The sequence below is a fragment of the Heteronotia binoei genome, chromosome 5, assembly GCF_032191835.1.
Source record: "Heteronotia binoei isolate CCM8104 ecotype False Entrance Well chromosome 5, APGP_CSIRO_Hbin_v1, whole genome shotgun sequence".
NCBI classification, from domain to species: Eukaryota; Metazoa; Chordata; class Lepidosauria; order Squamata; family Gekkonidae; genus Heteronotia; species Heteronotia binoei.
The window spans coordinates 92,102,188-92,124,961 of record NC_083227.1 but is presented as its reverse complement, the minus strand read 5'-3'; the positions used below and the strand labels follow the sequence as shown (position 1 = coordinate 92,124,961).

The 22,774-nt window shown below is 40.7% G+C and overlaps 1 protein-coding gene across 3 annotated transcripts in view; it reads right to left on the bottom strand.

Moving 5' to 3' along the window:
• Window positions 1-22,774, bottom strand: part of PHF2 (PHD finger protein 2) — a 198,563-nt gene that overhangs the window by 29,666 nt on the left and 146,123 nt on the right. For 2 of the 3 annotated variants that reach the window (XM_060239818.1, XM_060239819.1), the window contains exons 10-18: window positions 22,409-22,500; window positions 21,148-21,237; window positions 16,154-16,558; window positions 14,819-14,938; window positions 13,808-13,926; window positions 8,013-8,191; window positions 6,867-6,940; window positions 6,207-6,364; window positions 1,678-1,955 (exon numbers count right to left, since the gene is read on the bottom strand). In XM_060239818.1, the coding sequence (XP_060095801.1) occupies window positions 1,678-1,955; window positions 6,207-6,364; window positions 6,867-6,940; window positions 8,013-8,191; window positions 13,808-13,926; window positions 14,819-14,938; window positions 16,154-16,558; window positions 21,148-21,237; window positions 22,409-22,500 (1,515 nt within the window). The remainder of the gene's footprint in view (window positions 1-1,677; window positions 1,956-6,206; window positions 6,365-6,866; window positions 6,941-8,012; window positions 8,192-13,807; window positions 13,927-14,818; window positions 14,939-16,153; window positions 16,559-21,147; window positions 21,238-22,408; window positions 22,501-22,774) is intronic. The other variant, XM_060239820.1, reaches the window with a different exon arrangement.

Sequence of the window (22,774 nt, the reverse complement as noted above, 5' to 3'; positions counted from 1 at the left end):
TACACAGGAAAGCAGGCTGCCTCTGAGGACCATCTTTGCTTGGCCAACTAAGATCCCTTGCAGGGGCACTCTTGTCAGATTGGTTTCATACACCTTAAGGGTAAAATGCTCTCCTCCTATTATCACTGGACCTTTAATCTGAGTTTGCCAAAACATGTTTCAGTTCATTTTTGTTGCTGTTGTTGTTTTGCTTTATCTTTTAAGCGTGCAAAGCCTTTAAAAATCCATTTGCCTTCAAAAGCCAAAGCAGGTTTAAAGAGTACATATTTATGTGTTTGTTTGCATCATTTATAGTCCACCTTTCTCACTTGGATTCAAGGTGGATTACAGAATGGATCAACACAATCGACAGGATTGGGGGGTTCAATAAACAATACCATAAGATTAGAGTTGTTGAACCAATCAGAAATCTAAAAACAGAACTGAAGCTAAGGATAAGTTTTAACATGGCACATTAAATGATGCAAAAATTACATAGTAGGATCCTTGTTTCAGTAAGCTAAACAAAGTATCATAGCTCATAGTCCCTAACAATTTATCTAAGTAACTTTATGAATCATTCAGTGCTGTGCAACTCTATTGCCTGTGTAGAAAAGCTGTTTTGAATAATTTAGTTTTGCATAGTTTGCAAAAGCCAGTAGAGTGGCAACCTTCTTGAACTCCTCAGGCACGCCATTGCATAAGACAGGAGCCACAATGGAGAAAGCACGTGTACAGACAGTTGTTGATTTTGCCGATTTGCAGGTTCGCACCTGCAGAAGACCTTGCTCAGATAGAAGAAGAAGAAGATATTGGATTTATATCCCGCCCTCCACTCCGAAGAGTCTCAGAGCGGCTCACAATCTCCTTTACCTTCCTCCCCCACAACAGACACCCTGTGAGGTGGGTGGGGCTGGAGAGGGCTCTCACAGCAGCTGCCCTTTCAAGGACAACCTCTGCCAGAGCTATGGCTGACCCAAGGCCATTCCAGCAGGTGCAAGTGGAGGAGTGGGGAATCAAACCTGGTTCTCCCAGATAAGAGTCCGCACACTTAACCACTACACCAAACTGGCTCTCCAAACAATGCTGTCATGGCAGCACTAAGCACTAAGACTACACAGTTCATCAGCAATATAAAGCGCCTAGCTCAACTTGCCCAACATAGGCACCCACTGAAACCTTTTCTGGGGCCTGCCAAGTGTTTTTGGAAGTGCGCAAGACCAGGTCAGGCTTTTTTGCCCAGCAAGGCTTCTGATTGACTATTAGACCACAGTTTTCAGTTTGCACTGTTTTGTAATATTGTCATTGCATTGCTTATTGGAAGTTTTATGCCTTACTAATTTTTATATTTTGTAATCCACCTTGTGACTCAGTGAGAAAGGCAGGCGATAAACGAAGTAAATAAAATAAGGTGAACAAACACACTACCGTATTTCTGTCAGACACAAAGAAATTGCAAAATGGAATCCAAGTTGTGAAGCTGCTGTGCCAGTCACCTGCCTCACTTTGCATACAGAAAACAATACAGACCCCACCCCACCCCAAATCTATTCTGACTCGCAATAGCCTGCCCCCAAATCTCCTGGTCTCGGCACTTTTTAGTGAAGCATTTCTAAATGTATACACATCACTGGAAGTTTGCTTATGAACAGAAAAAAACAGTAAAAAACTCCCCCCCAAAATAAATCCCCCCCATACCATAATCAGAATCTTTAAAGCAGGCATCTAGGTGATCCTGATCCTCATCGTAATCTTCAATATCGATGTTGTTTTTTGCACTCTTCTTTGGCAACCTCTTGCCAGCATTTTTGTTGTTGCTGCTTCCCAATTTTTTGGAATTTGGGGCCGAAAGGGAATTATTCTTAGCTTGGTTGGTGCCCCATGAAGGCTGTAGGCAGGAATCTGAAGACTGCAGGTTTGCCATTGACAGCATTCCTTGGATAGCTTCCTGGGTGCTGGGAGATGCAGGTGGCTGACTGAAGGGGGGAGGGAAAAAAGAGCTTTCAATTCAGACTTTTTAAAAAAGGTCATTGGTGTCATCAATTGCCAGTGATACTCTTTGGCTACTCACACAAGTACATCTGAAAGGACTCAAAACAGGATCTAAGTGGAAATGCAGAGAAATCAGGTGAAACATTTCAGTTATCTCAGGCATCTAATCCAGGGCCTTGAGATACGTATATTTAAATAAAAAAAGATTGTGGTGGGATTAGAACAAAAAACTTACAGACCTGAAAACATTAACAAACTGAAAACATACAGAACCATATCTCTTGGTTAAATTGTCTGCTGTCTGATGTCATAGCAACTTGTAGTTCAGTGGTCCTGATGGGAGAGCAAGTCAGGCTTTGAAGCTTTAGCTACTTCAGATTACATTTCTATTATGTATTGTATTCTGGTGTCATATGCCAGCTATCAGGATGCTACTCTATGAATGCCCATTATCTTCATAACTCCCCCTGTTAACTTGCTTTCAGATCCCTTTCCACTCTACCTCAAATTGCGTGTGTGTGTCTATGTGTGTGTATTCAGTATCTTTTCCATTTCATGATAGAATAGGTTCTTGTCTACAACAGGTTATCTTCAAACAAACTTTGTTATGCGGCAGCCAACTGGTTAGCTTTTAAGATGTCACTTTGCTCTTGCTTTTGTTGCAACACAATAACACAGCTAGCTTTTTAGAATTTATGGATTATGTCTATTCATAAAAAACAATTTGTAACCTTTATCAGAATCAAGCTTTTGCCTTACACCTCTGGCTCTTCTATGTATTTCTAAAGCCTGTAAATTGTATAAAACAGTCAAGGAAACCTTTCAGTTTTATATAGAAACTTCAGGGTTTGTCAGAATCTATTGCTACCATGCTGTTTGAGAAATTTGAAAAATTGTGAGCATTCCACACATATCACAGCTATTCAACTAACTCACAGAATGTGACAAGTACAGATATTTCCTTGTTTTGCATAAGGTTACTGAAAATATTTTATTATAACATTTCATTTAGGAAAATGAATTGGTTCTAGAAAATAATCAAGTGGGAAGGACTGAAAACATGATGGAGGACAGGCAATAAATGGAAAATTAAAATACAGGACAGCTAGGCACAGAAAAATCCATCAAGGTCAAACCTCAGTCCTGGGGAAAAGAAATAACCACTATGAACAAGCAGGATAATTAGAGAGTCACTGCCATCTCATGGGAAAATGCAGAAGTTGTAGTGAATAACAAATTTAACATGAATCAACAATTTAATATTGTGGCTCAAAAAGCAAACAGTATATTTGGCTGTACCAGCAGAAACATGGTACCACCACTCTGGATAACAGTGGCAAAGAGCTTGCTGGAACGCTGGTTCCAGTTCTGGCCACCATAACTCAGGAAAGATGCTCAAAGGTGGACCCTGTGAAAGGTCTACACAGCCTGTCTGTGAGAACAGGCTCACCTAGCCCAGCACATGGACAAGCATACTACTATGCCATTTCCAGCAGAAAGCTGACTGAAGCTTTTCTTAGATTCCAGGGTTGGACTCCTTCCTTGTCAGCTGCTCCATGACTCTGGTCTTTCCCATTTTTTCTCTTAGCAGTGTAACTGCATAGACGAAGACTGCAGTATTTGAAACTTAGGTTTCTAAGGAAGGGTTCCAACCTACCATGTTAAGCAGAGGCAGGAATTTTCCGCAATGGGAATTTTCTTCTAAGGTCCTCAAGACAGGCATAGGTGTTTTCAAATGGCAGGTTAAAGTGTTTATTCACATGAACTCATTACCTGTAAGGGACTCCTGACTTGCTTTTGGATAGGTCTTGAAATATTTTCCCTAAACGCCTTCATTTAGTAAGAAAAGGGGGGGAGGTTTGAACATTTGATCCTTTTTACTATGGAAACAGCTTCAAAATGGAAGACTGGTGCAGACACAGCCTTATCCTGATTTAAACCTTTCCTTTTGACACTGTGAGAACAGGGTAGCACATCTGTTCTTTCTGAATGAAAGCACCCCATTCTTGCAACGCTTGGTATTGCTGGTGCAGCAATATAAAATATACTCAACAAGTTTTCAGTGGAGAGTCCAACTCATCATTACATACTAAAAACCAGCTAACTCAGTTTTAGCAACTATTGACTCTATGACAGATTTGCCTTTCTCCCAACTTTTTCTTAAAACCTTGAACCCAAGATACAGTGGAAATGGACCATCAAAAACTGCCTTGTAAATAGGCAAATTAGAGAGGAAGTGCCTAAAGCAAGACAAGGTTAGCAAATAAATTGTGGGATCTGATCAAAACCAGTGGCTCTGAACAAGTCGAGCCACAAACTAGAAGCATGTTTCACAAGCTCCTGAAGTGACAAAACATTAAGGCAAAATCTCCTGCTAGCCACTGCTCAGCAGACTCCATTCTTTTAAATGGAACTTGTGCAGACGAGGTTTCTCTTGGATTCTGTCTTTGATTAAGGGCCATGCCACTTTGCCTCTAACAATATTCTGCGACCATTTTCATTCTAGTGAGGTTTGTACAGGAGACATTTACACTGGATTGTATCCAATGTGTTTTTCATTAGGCACATTTTCAGTTTAGTAATTCTGGATCTGCTCAAAGTGAAATATGAAACAGGAAGCAATTATTAAGGTCTACTAAGTCACATCCCGTTTCTGCAACTTTAATGATTATTGCTATTTTTTAAAAAAAAAATGAAAGCAAACTCTTTGTTAACTTAAAATTACAAATGAGAGCATCTTTAGATGAAGTGTATGTGGTTTATGCCAACTATTTTATAGCATAAATACTGATTCTCTCACTGAATGGCAGCTTTAAACTGGGAAGGAACATTTATTTTACAAAGAACATACTTATAACAGCAGTAGGGAAAGATGTGAATGCTTGGGGAAAACTGAAATGATAAAAAACAAAATAAACAAACCGATAAACTGGGATTTTGGGAGGCAATGAAAATAGTTCCTATAAAATATTTCCTCTTTGGTATTTAAGAAAAAGTCATATTCACTTAGAGTGGGTAATATAAAGATTTTTATGGAAGAAATTTGAAAATTATAATTCTAGGTATATAGTAGACATTTTAAAGCATATATTTAATTTTTAAACGCAACTAATTTTCTCCACTGTTAATAAGCTGTGTTGAGTGTGATGAATATACACCATTGAATAGTTTTATGTTATCCTTGTTATAAATTTAACTCAATATTCAACTGCAAGTTGGGGGTCTGCAAAACTCACGAGGCCCCAGGGAATCCCACTCCCCCCCCCCCCACATTGCCATCTAGTATGACTCCCTGGGAGCCCAGCTACTGTGGCAGTGGTGTCCAGGGGCCGCTCTAAGCCCAAAGAAGTTGTGGAGCTCTGCCATGGCCAGGCCTGGAGTAGGCATGGCTGGGCCTCCCAGCAGCTTCCAGGCTCTGATGCCAACACAGCCAGCAAGCACAGGACCCTTCTCCAGCTGCTCAATGATAACCATATTGTCTTTCTTTTCTGTTAAACAAATCTTTGTTGTTCATCTCCATCTGTGTCTTGTCCATCAAGTCAAATATCTAAGAAGACATGATCACTATTTACCACACAAATAATTACAGTCTTAGTCTAACAGGTTTCCAAATGAGACCTTTAGAAAGAATGTAGCTTATACACTACCAATCCAATTCTCAAAGTTTGGGTCCCCCCTTTTATTTGATTGTGGGTTCAAAGGTCAAGGGTTTAAAGAACCTATAAGGCCAAAGTAGGAAACTGGGCCTTATTCAGTCCAGAAGGCAGTTGCCTCAGAACCCCACCCCCACCACTATAGCTACCACATTTTTTTGTTATTGTTGCTTTTTGGAGAAATTAGTTTTCAAAAACATTTGCTGTTTTTTCTGAGATTCTGAAGCCATTTTCCTCTCATCTTGCCTCTGAAGAGCCAATAAGTAGGGAAATGAGCAAAAAACATTTTGTTGCATAAATGAAAATTGTTCTCATTTTCTCTTAATTGAGGCATTTATTTTTAAATAAATAATGTTCTTTATTCACTTCAGTGGATTGTCAGCATCTTTGGCAAATAATGTCACTGATTTGTAATTGAACAGACTGCAACTGCCTGCCTTCAGGGTATGAAACATCCCACCCCTCTCGAGTTTACTACCTAGAAAAATGTTATTGTAATGGGAAATCATGGCTGGTGTATATATATGAAATATCAACATCAGATGACTGAAAGAGGAGGTATCAGCATCCACTGCTGCCTACCTGTTGGTGTTATATTCTAAACCGCCAACCTCCTTGCTTGCCTGTAAAAGATCAAGAATTCCTGCTGAACTTCCAGTCTCTTTCTTCACTTTGGAATTGCGCCCTGGCTTAGCATCTGTGTCAATATGAAGAGAATCTTCATCGGACGAGTCATCACTCTGCAAAAGTCAGGGGGAAATAAATATTTTAAAGCAAATAGCTTATGCTTTGTATGGTCCATATTTCATACTATGTGGGGTCCACTGCACTATGGTAATTATTCAACCCCCAGGTTTTCCTGTGGCACGATATCCAATGACAGGGGTATCCAATGCTAATAGGTAGACCAACATAGTATGGGCTTTATGCAGTAATGCTTGGATCACCACCAGTGTATCACTGCAAAAAGTCACTGTGAAATAGTTTAATTTATCCAAGCCATAATTGCACTGAAATTAGCCAAAGAGATTATCAATGAGGCAAACAATTCTGTTTCTCTTACCCTGCATTGGTTGATTTATCATATTCACCACACACAGGCAGTATGTAGCCAGAAAATATAAGGCCTTCTATACTAGGGGACAGTTTATTACTCTGCTATTTTGAGAATATGCTTTTACAATGGTAGTTTTGCTATGCAAGCTCCTATTAGGAAAGAGAATAACAACAACAATTGAATACCTTGTACAATACTGATTCCACCTTTGGCTTCTTAATTGGTATATGTTGTGCAGTTTCCTTTTTATCTGATAAAACTAGAAAGAAATTAAAAACAGAGTTTGCTTTTAATAATTCCAGAAATGACACACAAATTATATAAACAGAAATGGGTTGGATCCAGTAAAAATATTCACAGAACGGATTAGTACAGTGAATCTTTTCCCCACCTTCCCCAAGCCGCCTGCTGTTTTCTTTGAAAATTCCCTTGATAACTTAGAAGTGTACAGGCCGGTCTGCCAACTAGGTGAACTAGGCATTTGCCTAGGGTGCTGGCAGGGCAAGGTGCCGAAATTGGCCCTTGCCCCCGCCCCGTAGGCAAATCCCTATTTGCCTCCCCCTCCCTCCCTCACAATTTTAATGCCTGGGAATGGGCAGTGAAGTGCCATGCTCCTGGGTCTCTTTAAAGGTCGCCCCCCCCCCCTGCTGATCAGCTGAAAAGCAGCACAGAGGCCAGCAGCTACTATGCTGGCCTTCCGGTGCGCTCAGGACAATCAGAGCTGGGGCAGTAGCAGTGGGAAGTATGAGTAAGCCACACCGCCACTTCCTTCCCATGCAATCCAGTGCTGATTGTCCTGAGTGTGCCAGAAGGCTGACATAGGAGCTGCAGGCATCCATGCTGCTTTACCTGCAGATCAGCTGATCAGTGGAGGTGAGGGGTGGCCTTTAAAGAGCCCTGGAAGCGTATTACTTCACTGCCCGTTCCCGGGCATTAAAATTGTGAGGGAAAGAGGAGGACAAGACGCTGTGGAGGGGGGTGGGGGGAGTAGCGGGGCATGGAGGGTGGCAGGCAGCAAGGCTGCCTGGGGTGCCATGCGCCCTAGTGCCGGCCTTAAGTGTACCACAGAGAAGGTATTTGGTGTAAACACCACTTTCTCTCATTTGCTGATACAAGCCACAACCAGAGGAAAAAGGAAGCAATATTGCTTGATATTACCCAATTTCTCTTCATTGACACAGTACACAGTGCACTTTGCTGCGTTGCATTTTTGTAAAGCCCTCCCACCTCTCCAAGAATATTTCCAGAACAAAGAATGTGCTCTGCTTGGTGAAAGGGGAAAGCAGGAATTCACAAGATAATTGCTTTTACAAATGAAGAAACAGTCTTACAGGGCAAATCTCGTTTGGTTGTGTTCTTCTTTCTTCTAATTGGAAATTCATCAATTTTTAGTTCTCCGTCATCTGAGACATACTCATATTCATCTTTCACAGGTTTTGTTTTATCTTCTTTGAAATTTTGCAATGATCCGAATACACCTGGATTCAGCTGAGTCTTCACTCCTTTGGAACTTTTAAATAAAGAATATGAAATGAGTAAGAATGTGTATTATAGTGTTTCCAAATTGCAGAGTTCATTTGTGTACAAAAAATGACAGGTGTGTACAACCAATTGAGGTTTATTTACAAAAGCAAGAAGATGAATCCCACTCACAATATCATAGCATTACACAGGACTAAACAAACCCAAGATGCCATGTTGCAATGGAGGCTGCCAAGTGGCAGTTTTACAACTTTCTTGTGATAGATGATTTGGGAAAGCCCAGTTTCCAGACAGCAAAGCCTCTCCCACCTCTCTCTAATGGAGTTTGTCTCAGTAGCATCAAGGACCAATTTGTTCAATACCAAAATTGTGGGACATGACCATTCTGATCATAAGCATATTTCTTCAGAAGGAAATCCCACCCTATGGGGCTCATTCCTATATAATGGTGAGAGGATTTCAGCCTTGAACATCACTATCTAAGATGACTCATGAAAGCTCATGTTGTTAGTCTTCAAGTTGCCACTAAATTTCCATTTTGTTTTTTTTATAAGTTAACTATTAGCCCTGGAACAAATTCATGAGCGAAATCACAACCTCCCCTCCCTATTATTTCCCCTCACAATCACAGTCAGAAAAACAGAAGAGTATGTTTCTGTTCTTTTAAATAAGGATAAACTCCACCTCCAAGCAGCAATGTCTTAGACATGATGACATCACATGTAAGTTCTGTCATTACATTGGGAATGTGTGGGGACAGTCTGGTTTGAAGACAAAACTGTACAGTTTGAAGGCAATTTTACCATAGAGTTTTGCCTTCAAACTAGAACATTGCTGTGTGATGTCCCCAATGTGATGACATCACTTCCACATGACATCATCATGTCAGGAATGTCACTGTTTGGGATGGAGCCCTGCCCACTCCTAGAACACTCCCTACAACCCTCCACTGGTGAGTCATGGGGACCTGGCAACCCTACATTTGACACAGTAAAATCCAGTTGCAAAGTGCACTGAAAGTGGATTGGAGGTGTGTTATTTAAGGTGTGTGAAAGTGCCCTCATTGAGTTTCTAAATATGGAACTGGCTAATGCTTCAGGTCTCTTCAGAGGCCTGCTCAAGGTAGCTCACATTACAATGAAAATATTGTACTTGTTACAGATAAACCTGGCTTCTAAATTTCTGAGTCAGATCGAAGATTAGAGCTGCCAAGCTACTGCTGGGGGCATGGGATCCCCTGCCAGAGAGGACCCCAACCCACCAGCAGGGAGCAGGCCGGCAGGGGGATCCCCGCCCCAGAAGAGCCCAGTCGGCGCATGCCATCCCTGGTGTGATGACATCACCTGGAAGGACGCTCTAGGACTCGTATTAAAAACTCTATGGTACCATAGAGTTTTACCATGAACCCTAGAGTGTTTTCAGTGTGACCTGCAGCAACAGAGAAACTTGGCAACCCTATCCAAGATCCAAAGAAAATTTGTCAAGGCCTAGCCATAAGATCAGATAGTCAGATGTGCAGCACAAAATGGGCAAAACCAGAATTGCTTATAGCCCAATGTTAAGCTATTCCTTTAAGTAATAATGAAATTCCTGTATGCCAGAAGAGGAGCTTGTTAATTAATATATAGCTAATTAACCAGTACAAAAGACACTAAGAAACAGAGAAATTAAACTCCTTTTGTAGTAGAAAAGGTGAAAATTCTGAATGCAGCATTTTTATATGCATCATAATAAAAACCTGTATAGTATTACAGAGACTTATTTTGCCAAGTTAATGGTTAATACCCAGTTTTAAAGGCTTCTTAAACTACAGGTTTTTGTTGCTTATGAAACACTAGTTAAATGTTTGAATTTACATGCGCATCCTGACAATTCCAGATGAACAGTTCAGTCAGAAATTCTTATATTTTCGTATTTGAAGCATCAATCAAATTTGCATGATATTATCAACCATCATGTTTGAATGCTGACACTGACCCAAACCCAAAATAAAATAGGGAACATTTAACAAAAATTGCTGATATTCCTGTGTGAAAGTCAGGGTCTGCCCCCCCCCCCCCATTTTGAGAGGATTCAGAACATTCATGTGCCTGTTAACCATCATCTGAACAATGTCAGTAATCAATAGAACTTTCAGGACTTTCATAGAATAGTACACATTTATGAAGAAACACAGAGATAAAGATACACTACAGTGAAACTTCTTGTGTGTACATACACAAAATTCTTAAGTCCTAAAAATTCTATTCAACATAACCAAATCTTAGGATACTTCAAATGCAGAGATTGAGGCCAAGGACAAACAAGACAGAATTTTCTACAAACTTGAGAAAAGCCCCAGTTTTTCAGGAAAAATAATCTTTTTTAAAAAACTCACTGAGGGATTAATAATGGAAGCAGAGCCTATAGCTTTAAGACACAAATCTTCTCTGTGGCTGTTGTTAGGCAACTGCAATAGTATTGCCAGTTGAAGGCTTGGTTTTTGTCACTAAGAGGAAGAAAGAAGGGGCAGAGCCCTTTTTAGGGCTGTTTTGGCCTTTATGGGAGAATTCATTGGGTCCAGGCCTGGCAGCAACCCTAAGTGAATCAATACCATGTGAGTTCCATGACTCACCTAGAACTGGGTGCTCACTGTTGTTCAACAGTAGTCACTGTGTGAAAGCCAGTGTTGTGTACAGCTAGAGTTTCAGTCTAGGATTTGGGAGACACAGGTTCAAATCCTCACTCCTACCATGGAATTGTTGGGTGACCTCAGGTCAGTCACACATTGTTAGCCTAATGTACCTCACAGTGTGTTTGTGAAGATAAAATGATATAAGCTGCTTTGGGTCCACATCGTGAAGAAAGATATATAGTAAGTAATAAATATACCTCAAGATGGAGTGCAGATAAAATCTAGGTTGGTTGATGGGTTGGAAGGAGAGAAGGAAGCAGGAAACTGTGAAACTTTGGGGGCTGCAACGGAGGAAGTACTAAGGGGAATGGGATAAAGAAGAAATGGAGGTGTCCTTCACAAGTCCTTGCAGGTTTCCTACTGCGCAACTGGGTCTGGTGTGACAGGCAGCATTGCATAACTCAGTGAGACTTTTCCCAGGGAAGGGCTGAGGAAGGAAGGAGGGGAAACTGAAAGGACTTTTGCCAGGAAAGGAGGGAAAACCGAACATTGGACAGGAGGCTGGCTGGAGAAAAAAGGTGGGTTGGAAGAAGAATAAAGCAGGAAAAGCAAGAGACAACGGAACTTTCAGGAAAGGGAAAGAGGAAATGATGAAGGAAGGAATAATAAATGCCTCCTACAAGTCCTTGTATGTTTCCTGCTTATTCTGTTCTATTCTATTCATTTAAGGTAAATTTGACACTACTTAATGCCAATATGATAATTTGTGATAATTATTTATACAATATTTCAATACACAGGGGACCAACTTTCTAGAGAAAAACTTAAGGAAAAGTTGTTGTGCACAAGCTCCATTGAAACAAATGTGATTTGTGCAAAAGCACTTCCATAGGGCATGTGCAGAAAAATTTGTGCCCTTGGGATACATAAAATTGTTCATCTTAGTGAGAAGTCCTATGAAAACTAAGAGGTATAAATAATACCTTCATTTCTTCTAGAACACTGAGCCATGAACACTAATGTGTGAATGCGATTTTGAGTATATATATCTTATCTGAAACCTGATCTGACAGTACAAGCTGTTCAGCTACTGTGATCTGACTGACAGATCTCTATTGACTTTGAAAGCCTGAAATGGTCTTTAGCTAAGTTAAACCAATTTAATATTCTCTCAATCTAATTGCTCATACCCAGTCATACAAAAAACCTTTGAATAGCATGCATTTTATATAAGTAGCCAATACAGTTTCTGCATCAAATACAAATTATGTGTGGTGGGGGGAGGGAATCTGAAATGAGAGAAAAATGGCATGACTATCAAGCAAACTCCTGTATTGTCAGTATGAATCAATTTAGGTTCTGCCAATGTAGTTAAATGTTAGAAAACTGTTCCCTTCTCAGTGGGAGACATTGAGAGGCCGACAGTGTTCACACCAAATACAGTACAGATGGCATTCAGAGTATGGCTAATTTAAATATATATATATATATACACACACACACACACACACATACATATACATACATACATACACACAGAGTATGTCACAGAAGTGAGTACACCCCCTCACATTTTGTAAATATTTATGTATTTATTTATTTATTACTTTACATTTATATCCCGCCCTCTCCGCAAGCGGACTCAGGGCGGCTTACAATATCATAAAAACAATCAATTCCATAAAACATATAAAACCATAATACACTTATCAGTTTAAAACTATTTGCGCTGTCTCAATCTAGTCTGGCGGTAGTGGGTTCTGACTATGATCGCCAGCTTCTGCAGGATGTCCGGTGGCAGCCCATTTTCAGTCAACCAGAAAAGCCTGTCTGAACAGTTCGGTCTTACAGGCCCTGCGGAACGCTGACAAATCCCACAGGGCCCTTATAGCTTCTGGGAGGGTGTTCCAAAGTTCTGGTGCTGCCACCGAGAAAGCCCTAGATCTTGTTGCGCATAGCCTGGCTTCTTTTGGGCCAGGGGCAGACAGCAGATTTTTTGTCCCTGATCGCAGTGCTCTCTGGGGGATATGTGGGGAAAGGCGGTCCCGTAGATAGGCAGGTCCCTGACCATAAAGGGCTTTAAAGGTTAGTACCAACACCTTGAAGCGAACTCGGAACACAACAGGCAACCAGTGCAGCTCTCTCAGCACTGGCCGAATGTGCTCCCGTCGTGGTAGCCCCATTAACAGCCGTGCTGCAGCGTTCTGCACCAGTTGTAGTCTCCGGGTTAGCGTCAGGGGTAGCCCCATGTAGAGAGCATTACAGTGATCTATTCTTGAGGTGACCGTAGCATGGATTACCGTCGCTAGGTCACTGAGCTCCAGGTAAGGGGCCAGCTGCCGTGCTTGCCGAAGATGGAAAAAGGCAGATCTAACAGTGGCTGCCACCTGAGCCTCCATTGTAAGGGAGGACTCAAGGAGCACGCCTAAGCTCTTGACCTTGGGGACCGGTACCAGTGGCACCCCATCAAGGGCCGGCAGCTGGATCTCTCTCCCTGGACCGCCCCGACCCAGGTAGAGAACCTCCGTCTTCGTCGGATTCAATTTCAGCCGACTCAGTCTGAGCCAAGAGGCCACGGCTTGTAATGCAAGGTCTAGATTTTCCAGGGTACACCCATCATTAGGTAGAGCTGGGTGTCATCCGCATATTGATGGCAACCCAGTCCATACCTCCTGACAATCTGGGCAAGGGGGCACATATAGATATTAAATAGCATCGGGGATAGGACCGCTCCCTGCGGCACCCCGCAACTAAGGGAGTGCCTCTGGGATGCTTCCTCCCCTATCACCACCCTTTGTCCCCGATCTTGGAGAAAGGAAGTCAGCCACTGCAAGGCAGATCCCTGTATCCCCACATCGGTGAGGCGGTCTGTCAGTATATCTTTTCATGTGACAACACTGAAGAAATGACACTTGGCTACAATGTAAAGTAGTGAGCCTACAGTTTGTATAACAGTGCATATTGAAAATTCAATATGACAAAGTTTTAAAATAGTCATTGGTGATACTGCGAAGAAAAAACACTACCTACCCCAATAGCTTCTTGTTGGAGAAGGAAAACATAAATTTGTTGTCCTTATTTCCTGACAATGGGGTCTTTTCCAATTTGTGCTCCTCTTCCATTTTCAGTAATGAATCAGGTTTACTGTTCTGAAAATGAAATATTTTCCAATGTAACAACAAAACAACAAATGTCTGAACTAATGGCAAACTCTTACTTAATAAATGCTTCTAACACAGAGAATACATTTGTACAACAGAAACAGCATAGCACATACACCAGATCTTATTATCCAGTCTGATAGTCCAATATGTGGGCTGGATCCACAATTCTTGTGTAACCAAATCCTCAATGGCCCCATGGTCTTGAAGAACATAAATTACCCATGCCACAAGAGAGTGATAGTCATTTAGAAATCTTGAAGATTCTTCCTGTTGGTTTACTTTGATTTGGATCCATTAAGCTTTCTCCTGGAGTATAAACTTCTGTTCTTGTTTTCTTGTTTGTTTGGATATCAGGTGATGGCATAGGATGGTTAGATCTTTATTTTATTTTATTGCTCTAGAAGGCATGTGTATATCAAGCAGCTATGTATCCCTATTGAGTAGGGAGTTACTTAATAGAAATATTACCCTTTTAAGTTTGGATTTCAAGTGGTCTGATTTCCACTTAACAAACATTTGTATTAACTTGTGTTCACCAATTTGAACTGCTGAATCTAGTCATGTAGTTAGTTATTCTATTGGGTTACATGCTATAGATAAATTTGTAAATTGCTATTTTGCATATCAGAAATTGAGATGCAAACAAATAGTTAGATTAAAGCTGAAATGAATTTTTACTTTTCATGTTAAAATTTGCATGTGCAATAAACAGTCAAGTAAATTCTATGAAAATCAGTGTTTCCTCTCCCACCCCACCCCAAGATCAACCATAGCTCACTGGAAATGTTTATTTGTGAATATCCAGTACATCCCTCCTTCTTACGGCCCAGCATTCCATCAAGTCTACAGTAGAATCACTAGATAAGAGAAACCATACCTTATATTTCCATTTTGCCTCTGTTTTGGTCTTATTCTGCTCCCGAATTTCAAACTTTTCTACTTCATTTTGCTTCTCAGTGGGCTCTTTATTAGGGGCACTCAAAGCATTCTTGGCAGCCTGATTCGAGCAACCAAATGAGCTTATTATCTAATGTACAATGACTATGAGACATGTTTGGCTTACGTTAATTACTATATGAAAGCATGCTCAGGTGTGAACAGCATCTAAATTATACGTAGCATTCATGCTGAACAGGCTGTCAAAGTATCATTCTCTTCCCCACCCCAGAATATATTGCCAAGATCAATATATTTAAAACAATGTTCCACATGCCATATTTATGTCACAGGTTTATCAGATGATATTTATTCTCTAGCACATGCACTAGTAATGGCACAAGACTCACTTGGAAATCACAAAATTAACCTCTTACTGTTTCCAGAATCTTTTAAAACTGGTTTATGAAAATCTTACAATTTTGGTAATTTTAAAGATGCTATTTTACAGGGAAAGAAAAATATTATTTGCGCTAATATCTCTTGCACTTTGCATCTACAAAGTACATTACAAATTTCACTTATAGCATTCCTGAGGCATGATATAATGGATGACAGCAATTTTCCAAGGTACAATCCAGGACTGCAAACATGCTATTAGCATGTTATTTTATTGTAGTACCAAACTATTACTCTTATTTCAAGCTATTTGCAAGGATATCAACTAACACAAGTAATGGAGGTAATTTTAACTAAAATGTTCACTACATTACCAACTGGACACTTCTGAATTCATGCTCCTGATGGAACTAGCGCTACTAACCAGCCAGCTAGTTCTCATCCTAAGCAAAAGGTTAGGGGAAGGCCTGGAGTGGGGGCTCACTCCTGGTGGAGCCTGACTCAAGAACATGTTTGAAAGAGTTATTTCCTATTAAGATTTATCAGATTTGTAGATTCTTATGTATCCTAATCAAAGTTTACAGAGACCTGGAAGAACTAGTGTAGTGGACTGTGGATTTTGTTCTCATATTTGGTTTTGCAATTTTATCTTAGAAACTCTTAGAATTTTTTGAAAATCCAAAGGCTCTCCAAGGCGAGGTATAGGAAGGTTGCCCATGACTAATTGACAAAACAAACAAAAAACCCTCCAAGAGAGCAATGTGTCTCTGCCCGCCCCCTGACGTGGGAGGAGGATACTCCAAATATCACTTCTGATCCAACATTCAGAAATATTTAGGTAATATACTTTAGCTAAGATGCTAAACTCTTGGAATACTTCTTCACAAAATCTTATCACACATACAGGCTAAACAATGGCAAGAAGAACTATGCTCACCTTTCCCTTCTTTGGTGTTTCAATCTTTGTTAGGGCCTCTTTTGTATGAGCTTCAAGAAGATCTAAGTTAGGAATGGCAGGTGGAGGAGCTTCCTTTGCATTTTTGTTTTTTTTCTTCCCTTCCCCCTTGACTTTTGGTGTCTTGGGAGGTTTAGGTGGCTTGGGGGGTTTGGGTGGCTTGGGAGGCTTGGGTACTTTGGAAGGTTTGGGTGCTTTCATTGCTTTTGGGGTCTTTTTCTTAGAAACTTTTTCAACTGGTGGTGGAGGAGGAGGTGGCGAAGGTGGTGCAGATGGTGGAGGTGGTGTCCGTGGTGCAGGCGATGGTATTTCCTCTTTCTCAATAGGACTGACCTCCTCAACATTCACGTTGGCACTCACTTCAGGCTTGCTGACTTTCAAAGCATTCTGAAGGTGAACAGAACCATCTTTCAGTAGCTGATTTACATAGGGATTTGTTAAAAAAAAATGTTCCCGAAGAAGTAAAAGCTACAGCTGTGAGTATGAAAACAAAAATAAAGATAGACCTAGTGTTGGTCTGGGGCTTGATTAGCATGACTGAAACACTACAGTTGCTGCTCTGGAAATAATTAAATGTAGTGAGATGGGTAAGATCAGATGAAATTATGATCTAATTTTTCAGTGCAATCCTATGAAATTGATGGATTTAAACTGGAGTAACTCTGTATATGGTTTTTCCACAGATCTTCCCCTTCAGATGAGTTTCTAAATTGCTGCTTTGTGTAAAAGGGGAACAGAATTATATTATTCTTGTAACATATAAATAAGTGGCAAAAGCTATGTTTAAAGATCACACAGTCCACCCAAAAGATCTCTTCCCTGGACAGGTGTAGAGATTTAGTAATATGTGAAAGCTTTTCTCCCATTCCTAAACACAGGGTAACTAACTTTCTTGGATCTGACCAGTTTCTGCTAAAAACTCAGAGGGAAATCTCACAAAAGACCAATCTATATAAATAACTTCCACCATTGGGACATACTTGCCATTCATGCCACATGATATTTTTACTGTAGTGCTGGCGTAAAGCTCTGTCAGATAATAGATTTGTAGGCAAGAATAACCACTATTCCTAATCCTGCTGTATCAATTGTAAAATATAACTGTGCTGCACTTTGCATATTTACTTTCTTGAATATTGTCTAGGTCGCCACATCCCGCCCTCGCCGGGGCCCACAGCGGCTCGGCCTCACCCTGCTCCAGCACCAGCGATAGGGAGTGGCCATGGCGTGGCTGGACAGGCGGTGGCTTGACCCCTGGGGCCCCCAAGCCCGCCTACCTTAGCTGCTACTGCTAGGCGACTTGAGAGTCAGTTGCAAACACCGCTCATCGGGGGCCTGAGTCCCCACCATGGAGCTGCCCCCAGTCAATCGTCCTGCCCAAACGGCACGGCCACAGCAGGGCCGGACTGGACTGGAAGCCCCAGAGCTGCTGGTGATTCAGGGGGCAGTGGGCAAGCTTAGGAAGGCTGTTGAGATGAATGCGCCCACTAGGGCAGGTGTGCTCCACCCCACGACTTCCCCAAAGGGTGGGCTCCACCCAGGGCCACTCAGGAAGGGGCGGGGGGAGCCCAGCTGGAGGGAGGCACTGGCCAATGGAGAAACACAGGGCTGGAAGGGGTGGAGAGTTGGGGCATGGAGGTGTGAGGGGGATAAAAAGGGGAGTAGCGCTGACGGCCGAGGAGGAGAGAATGCGGGGAAGTTACAGGCAGACGCAGAGAGAGAGAGTGAGAGTGCCTGACTCCACAGAGGTGCCGGTGGCATGAAGAAATGCCCCCCCCTCTATTTTCTGAGGCCACAAGTGCCCCTTTTGCCTCCCCTTGCCCAGCCATGGACTCCCTGCGGGTCAGGGTCAAGAGGGGTGGGACTCACAAATGTATAGTATGATTTTCATAGATCTGTGTTGCAAAGCATAAGGGGGAGCACCAAGCACGTGCTCTGTCAAAGCCTGTTAGTCACATACATCCATAATTTAGAAACTCTTTTCACTACCTAATCATAAATGTATAATATAATGAATTACTATTTGCTTGGTTTGTTCACTTGTTTTACATTTTTCAAATGCTAAAAAGTTCTCTTAGTCTTTTTCTTTTTTACTCTTTTTTAAAAAAAATACATTAATAAAACAATGAGGGAATAAATGTTTTAAATGCTAATAAATTGTAAGACTACAAATTTCAAATTAATCTGCATTGAACAAAAAAGCATTAATACACCCCCAAGGTAAAAGGAGCAGAAAAAAATGTAACAATTATATTGTCATTTTAATATTCACTGAAATGCAAATTTGATAAGCAAGTTGTAAAAAACAAAGAGAACGTTCAACGCCACTCATGATTCCATTCAACTCAATGGGGGGGGGGAGGACAGCTAAAATAAAGAGGTCTGATCTTTTATTACCTGATCGCATGGCTCCCTTTCATGTCAAACACATTTTAATTCCACTGATTTCTAAGAGAATGAAATATCCCTAGCTTCCTCTTGCTCTGAAATCCATATATTTATGTTTTCCCTGGAAAATCAGTTGCAGTGTTCTTTATTGCTTACATAGTCTGCCAAATCTGTCCCAAATACTGTAATTTAGTGTTAATTGGAAAAGTGCTTATCTCAATAGCCCAATGTGAAAACAACTGTTGAGTAAAGAGGGGCTGTCCAGTTGAGCTTATTCATCTCATATGTGTGAGATTCAGGTCTAAACCAGATAAGATGCCGAGGGATCTGTGATTGAATTTCCCCCCATGTTTTTTTAAAATGAAACAGAAGGACTGAGGGATCCACATTTGGATCAGAGCATCACAGGAGGAAAGGTTTACACCCCACTAGATTTTGCTAATTAAATGGCTAATAACAGCAGGTGAGTTCGTGTTGATTAGCAAAACCATGTGTTGTGTGTGTAGTAGTAGTACTTTATTCATGGTCATCCGACCAGCTTAATACAAACAAAAACAAAATCATAAAAACAAACCCATCACCTCTTACACAAAATTCCTGACGCCAACTATTGCACATATTGTTAAAACTCATAACCAAGATTTACACTCTCAATTTCCCTCCTTTCCAACTGAGCAACATAACAGAAACGGGCAATCTTAGATGAAACATCAGAATGAGCGTCAGACAGGAGGAAGGCAATCTGCTCATCCTCCGGCCTGCCCGCCAAGGACCCGAGAATTGGAGAGATTAATCTTGCCCTCAAGTCATTGTAATTAGGGCACCGCAAAACAATGTGGAGAGTTGTTTCGACCTCATTGCAATTACAGGGGCACAATCTTCCCAGATATGGGTACCCAGCGTAACGTCCCAAAAGCACCGAAGAGAAAAGTGCGTTAAGTCGTGCTTTTGAGAAAGCTATCCGATATTTTGGGATAGTGATGTTGAAAAGATACCTGGCTGGGGACAGTACTTTGGCTTGCTTCCCTAAGAAAATGTGCGCAGAAAGACTAGCTCTAGCAGATCTCAGTTCAAGCTCAACCAACCTCAGGTGCAAAAGTTCTTTCGCATCCCTCAGTTTCATCATTGCTAGGGACTCAGGGGAGAGATCACAGAGTCTAAAATGATCTAGACACCTTTTCTCCCAAGTTCCCACAAAAGAGTCGAAAAAAATCAGATGGGGAAGGCCACCTGGCTTTGAGAGAACCCTCAAAAAGTAACAAAGGGTGTTTAACCACATAGACGTCTCGATGCTTGGGACGCCAGATTCCAACCTGATGGCAGTGTTTGGCACACAACTGGGAACAGACAGAAGCTTGCGCAAGAGTTTAGTTTGTACTATCTCCAACGGCTTGGTGGTTGAATAAGGGGCAATTTCAGCGCCATAGAGCAACTGGACCCTGGTCTTTGCAGTATGCAGCCTTAGTGCTGCAGACAAGAATTTGGCCCCTTTGGAGATGTAAAAACGGTAGATGGCATCAGCTGTTCTTTGCGCAGATTGTGCAACATAGTTCTTATGTGCCAAACGCTTTCCCTGATAATGAAAAATCACCCCCAGGTATTTAATAATTTTTACTTGCTCAATGGGTTTGCCATTTAGAAACCAACAATGAGCCTTGAAACGTTTGGTGAAAACTAAAACCTTGGTTTTATCTAGATTAATTTCCAGCTTTTCCTGCAGACTGGTCTGGGTTAGATGGCGAAAGGCCCTTCACATACCAATCTGCGTCCTGGATAGTATAAGCACGTCGTCAGCATACGCTAGAACTGTTGTGTGGAACAGTTAAACCCCCTTCTCTCTGTTTATGTAGCCTTTATCTGAATGAGAGCCCCATCTGGTTGGGGAGATTTGACTTACTTGTGTCTCATCTATAGGACTCTGGGCATGTGAAATTACCTGACAATATCTATCTATCTATCTATCTATCTATCTATCTATCTATCTATCTATCTATCTATCTATCTATCTATCTATCTGTCTGTCTGTCTGTCTGTCTGTCTGTCTGTCTGTCTGTCTGTCTGTCTGTCTGTCTGTCTGTCTGTCCGTCCAGATGGCTGGCAGCTTAAGAAGTTAGAACAAAAATTATTTTAAAATATCTTACTCAGTATTGTTTCTCTTATATTTGATTACTGCACCCGTGAATCTTGCCACTAAAAGGGTTACACAATCATTTGTATCTGATAGTAGCCATGACACCTGGGCTTGCACATTTAGCAGTTCCTGCAAAGGCTGGACAATATGTATTGTAGATATGAAGTACTGGATAAAGATCAGTCTTATGTTGGAACGATACCTTTGAACTAAAATGCATAAAGCCATTTCTTTCTTTTGAAAGACTTAAAAAATGTACCATTTATCTGTGGAGGATGTATTTTCTAGCTAGAGAAATGTTGCAGACCAGGCAGAGATCTATTGGCTTGAAATTTCTGTTAACAAATCCATCCTTTAGAAAGAAGGAAGAAGGAGAGGAGAGAGGGAGGGAAAGAGAAGACTTTTTGACAGTATTTAGGAAATTGTAAGACGTTCATATCAGAGGAAAGATACCAACCTCACTTAATCTTATTTCTTTGGCAAGGTCCTTAATAAGTTGTGCTGGTTTAAAGTGTTCTGGGAGTTCATCTTCATGGTCCACTAAAGCCTATAACAGAACAAAGCCAAACACAAAAGCTTATGTGTAACAAGTGGTATTATCAGTTATTTCTATTAAAATCATATAAAAGTAAGCAATTCAAAGGGAAGACAAATACATTTTTATCCTATTTTAGATTAGCTCATAACTAGGACAGTATTTAAAAAAAGGTAAAGGTAGTCCCCTGTGCAAGCACCAGTCGTTTCCGACTCTGGGGTGACCTTGCTTTCACATTTCATGGCAGACTTTTTACAGGGTGGTTTGCCATTGCCTTCCACAGTCATCTACACTTTTTTACTAAATTCAGATGCTATGATATCTATAAAAGAACAGCAGCTAGATGACAAAGTGTAAACAAAGCAACAATCTGTATAAAAATTCATGTAACTGATGATGGAAACAACAATCTAGATTTGGATAGGAGGAATTTAGTTTTCCAGTGTAAAGAATAAACATTAATAAAAATAATAAACAGGGCTTGGCTTATTTTGGAAAAGGAAACATTTGTATCTATGTTCTTTGGTTTATAGCCAATAAAATGGTGACTTAAAAATAAGAGCATGTAAAACTTGAAAATGATTTGCACTCTCCAGTTCCTAATACAGATATCTGCGGGGGGGGGGGGGTTACTTTGTTTTGCTTTACTTTTCATTGAGCTTTTTTATTGTTTAAAGAACAACAGGGATTAAATACAAAGCAATTCAAATACAATAAGGAGGAGGATAAACTACAAATAAATAGAAAACACAATACTATATAAAGCTATCATAGCACAAAGTACAATGCACTACAGATTACTAATTAAGTTAAAATATAGAATACCAAACGATTCAGGGTTCTCACTGGAGCACAAAGACTGCATTCTGTTTTCCTACAGTACTGATAAACAATTGCCATTTATTTTAAAAAGTTATTAGCAATCACCTGTCTCTTGGCCAGCCACATGTACATATCAAGCTGGTATGTAGTTGCTCAAGAATTTCTTTAACTAAAACTTAATGCCTTTTCCTTTATAACTCAGGATGTGTAAACAAGTTCCACTGAGAACTTGAGCTCTGAAACAATTCCTTGTAGCTCTTCTATAATTAGAATTTTTAGGACTATCAGTTCTGCTCTCCAGACATTTTCTGCCCCCCTTACACCCTGCAGTCAGCCAAACCAGTAAAGTGGAAAGACCAACCTGCTTTTTAGTCCAAGATCTGAAAGCGCCATTTAGAATTTTTGCTCCCTGGACGAAATGAGATGGAGGCTGCTTTCCAGCTTTATGTAATCCTATAAGCAAAGAAAAGAATGTATGCCATTCAGTGACTGTTTACAAATATATGTAGATTTTCAAAATGAAAGAAACAAACTTTTTTATGATAGAGCATGCTGACAGTACATGGGTAGTCTGAAAACAGAGTAATAGTGTAATTCTAAATAAGCCCCCTTTGAGCTCAATGGATGGCATTATAAGACTAAAATTTCTGAAGTGTTAATAAGCAGTTCCATATTAGTTACTAAAGGGATCTACCAATGGAGCTGTATTTTGAGTCAGGAACAAAGT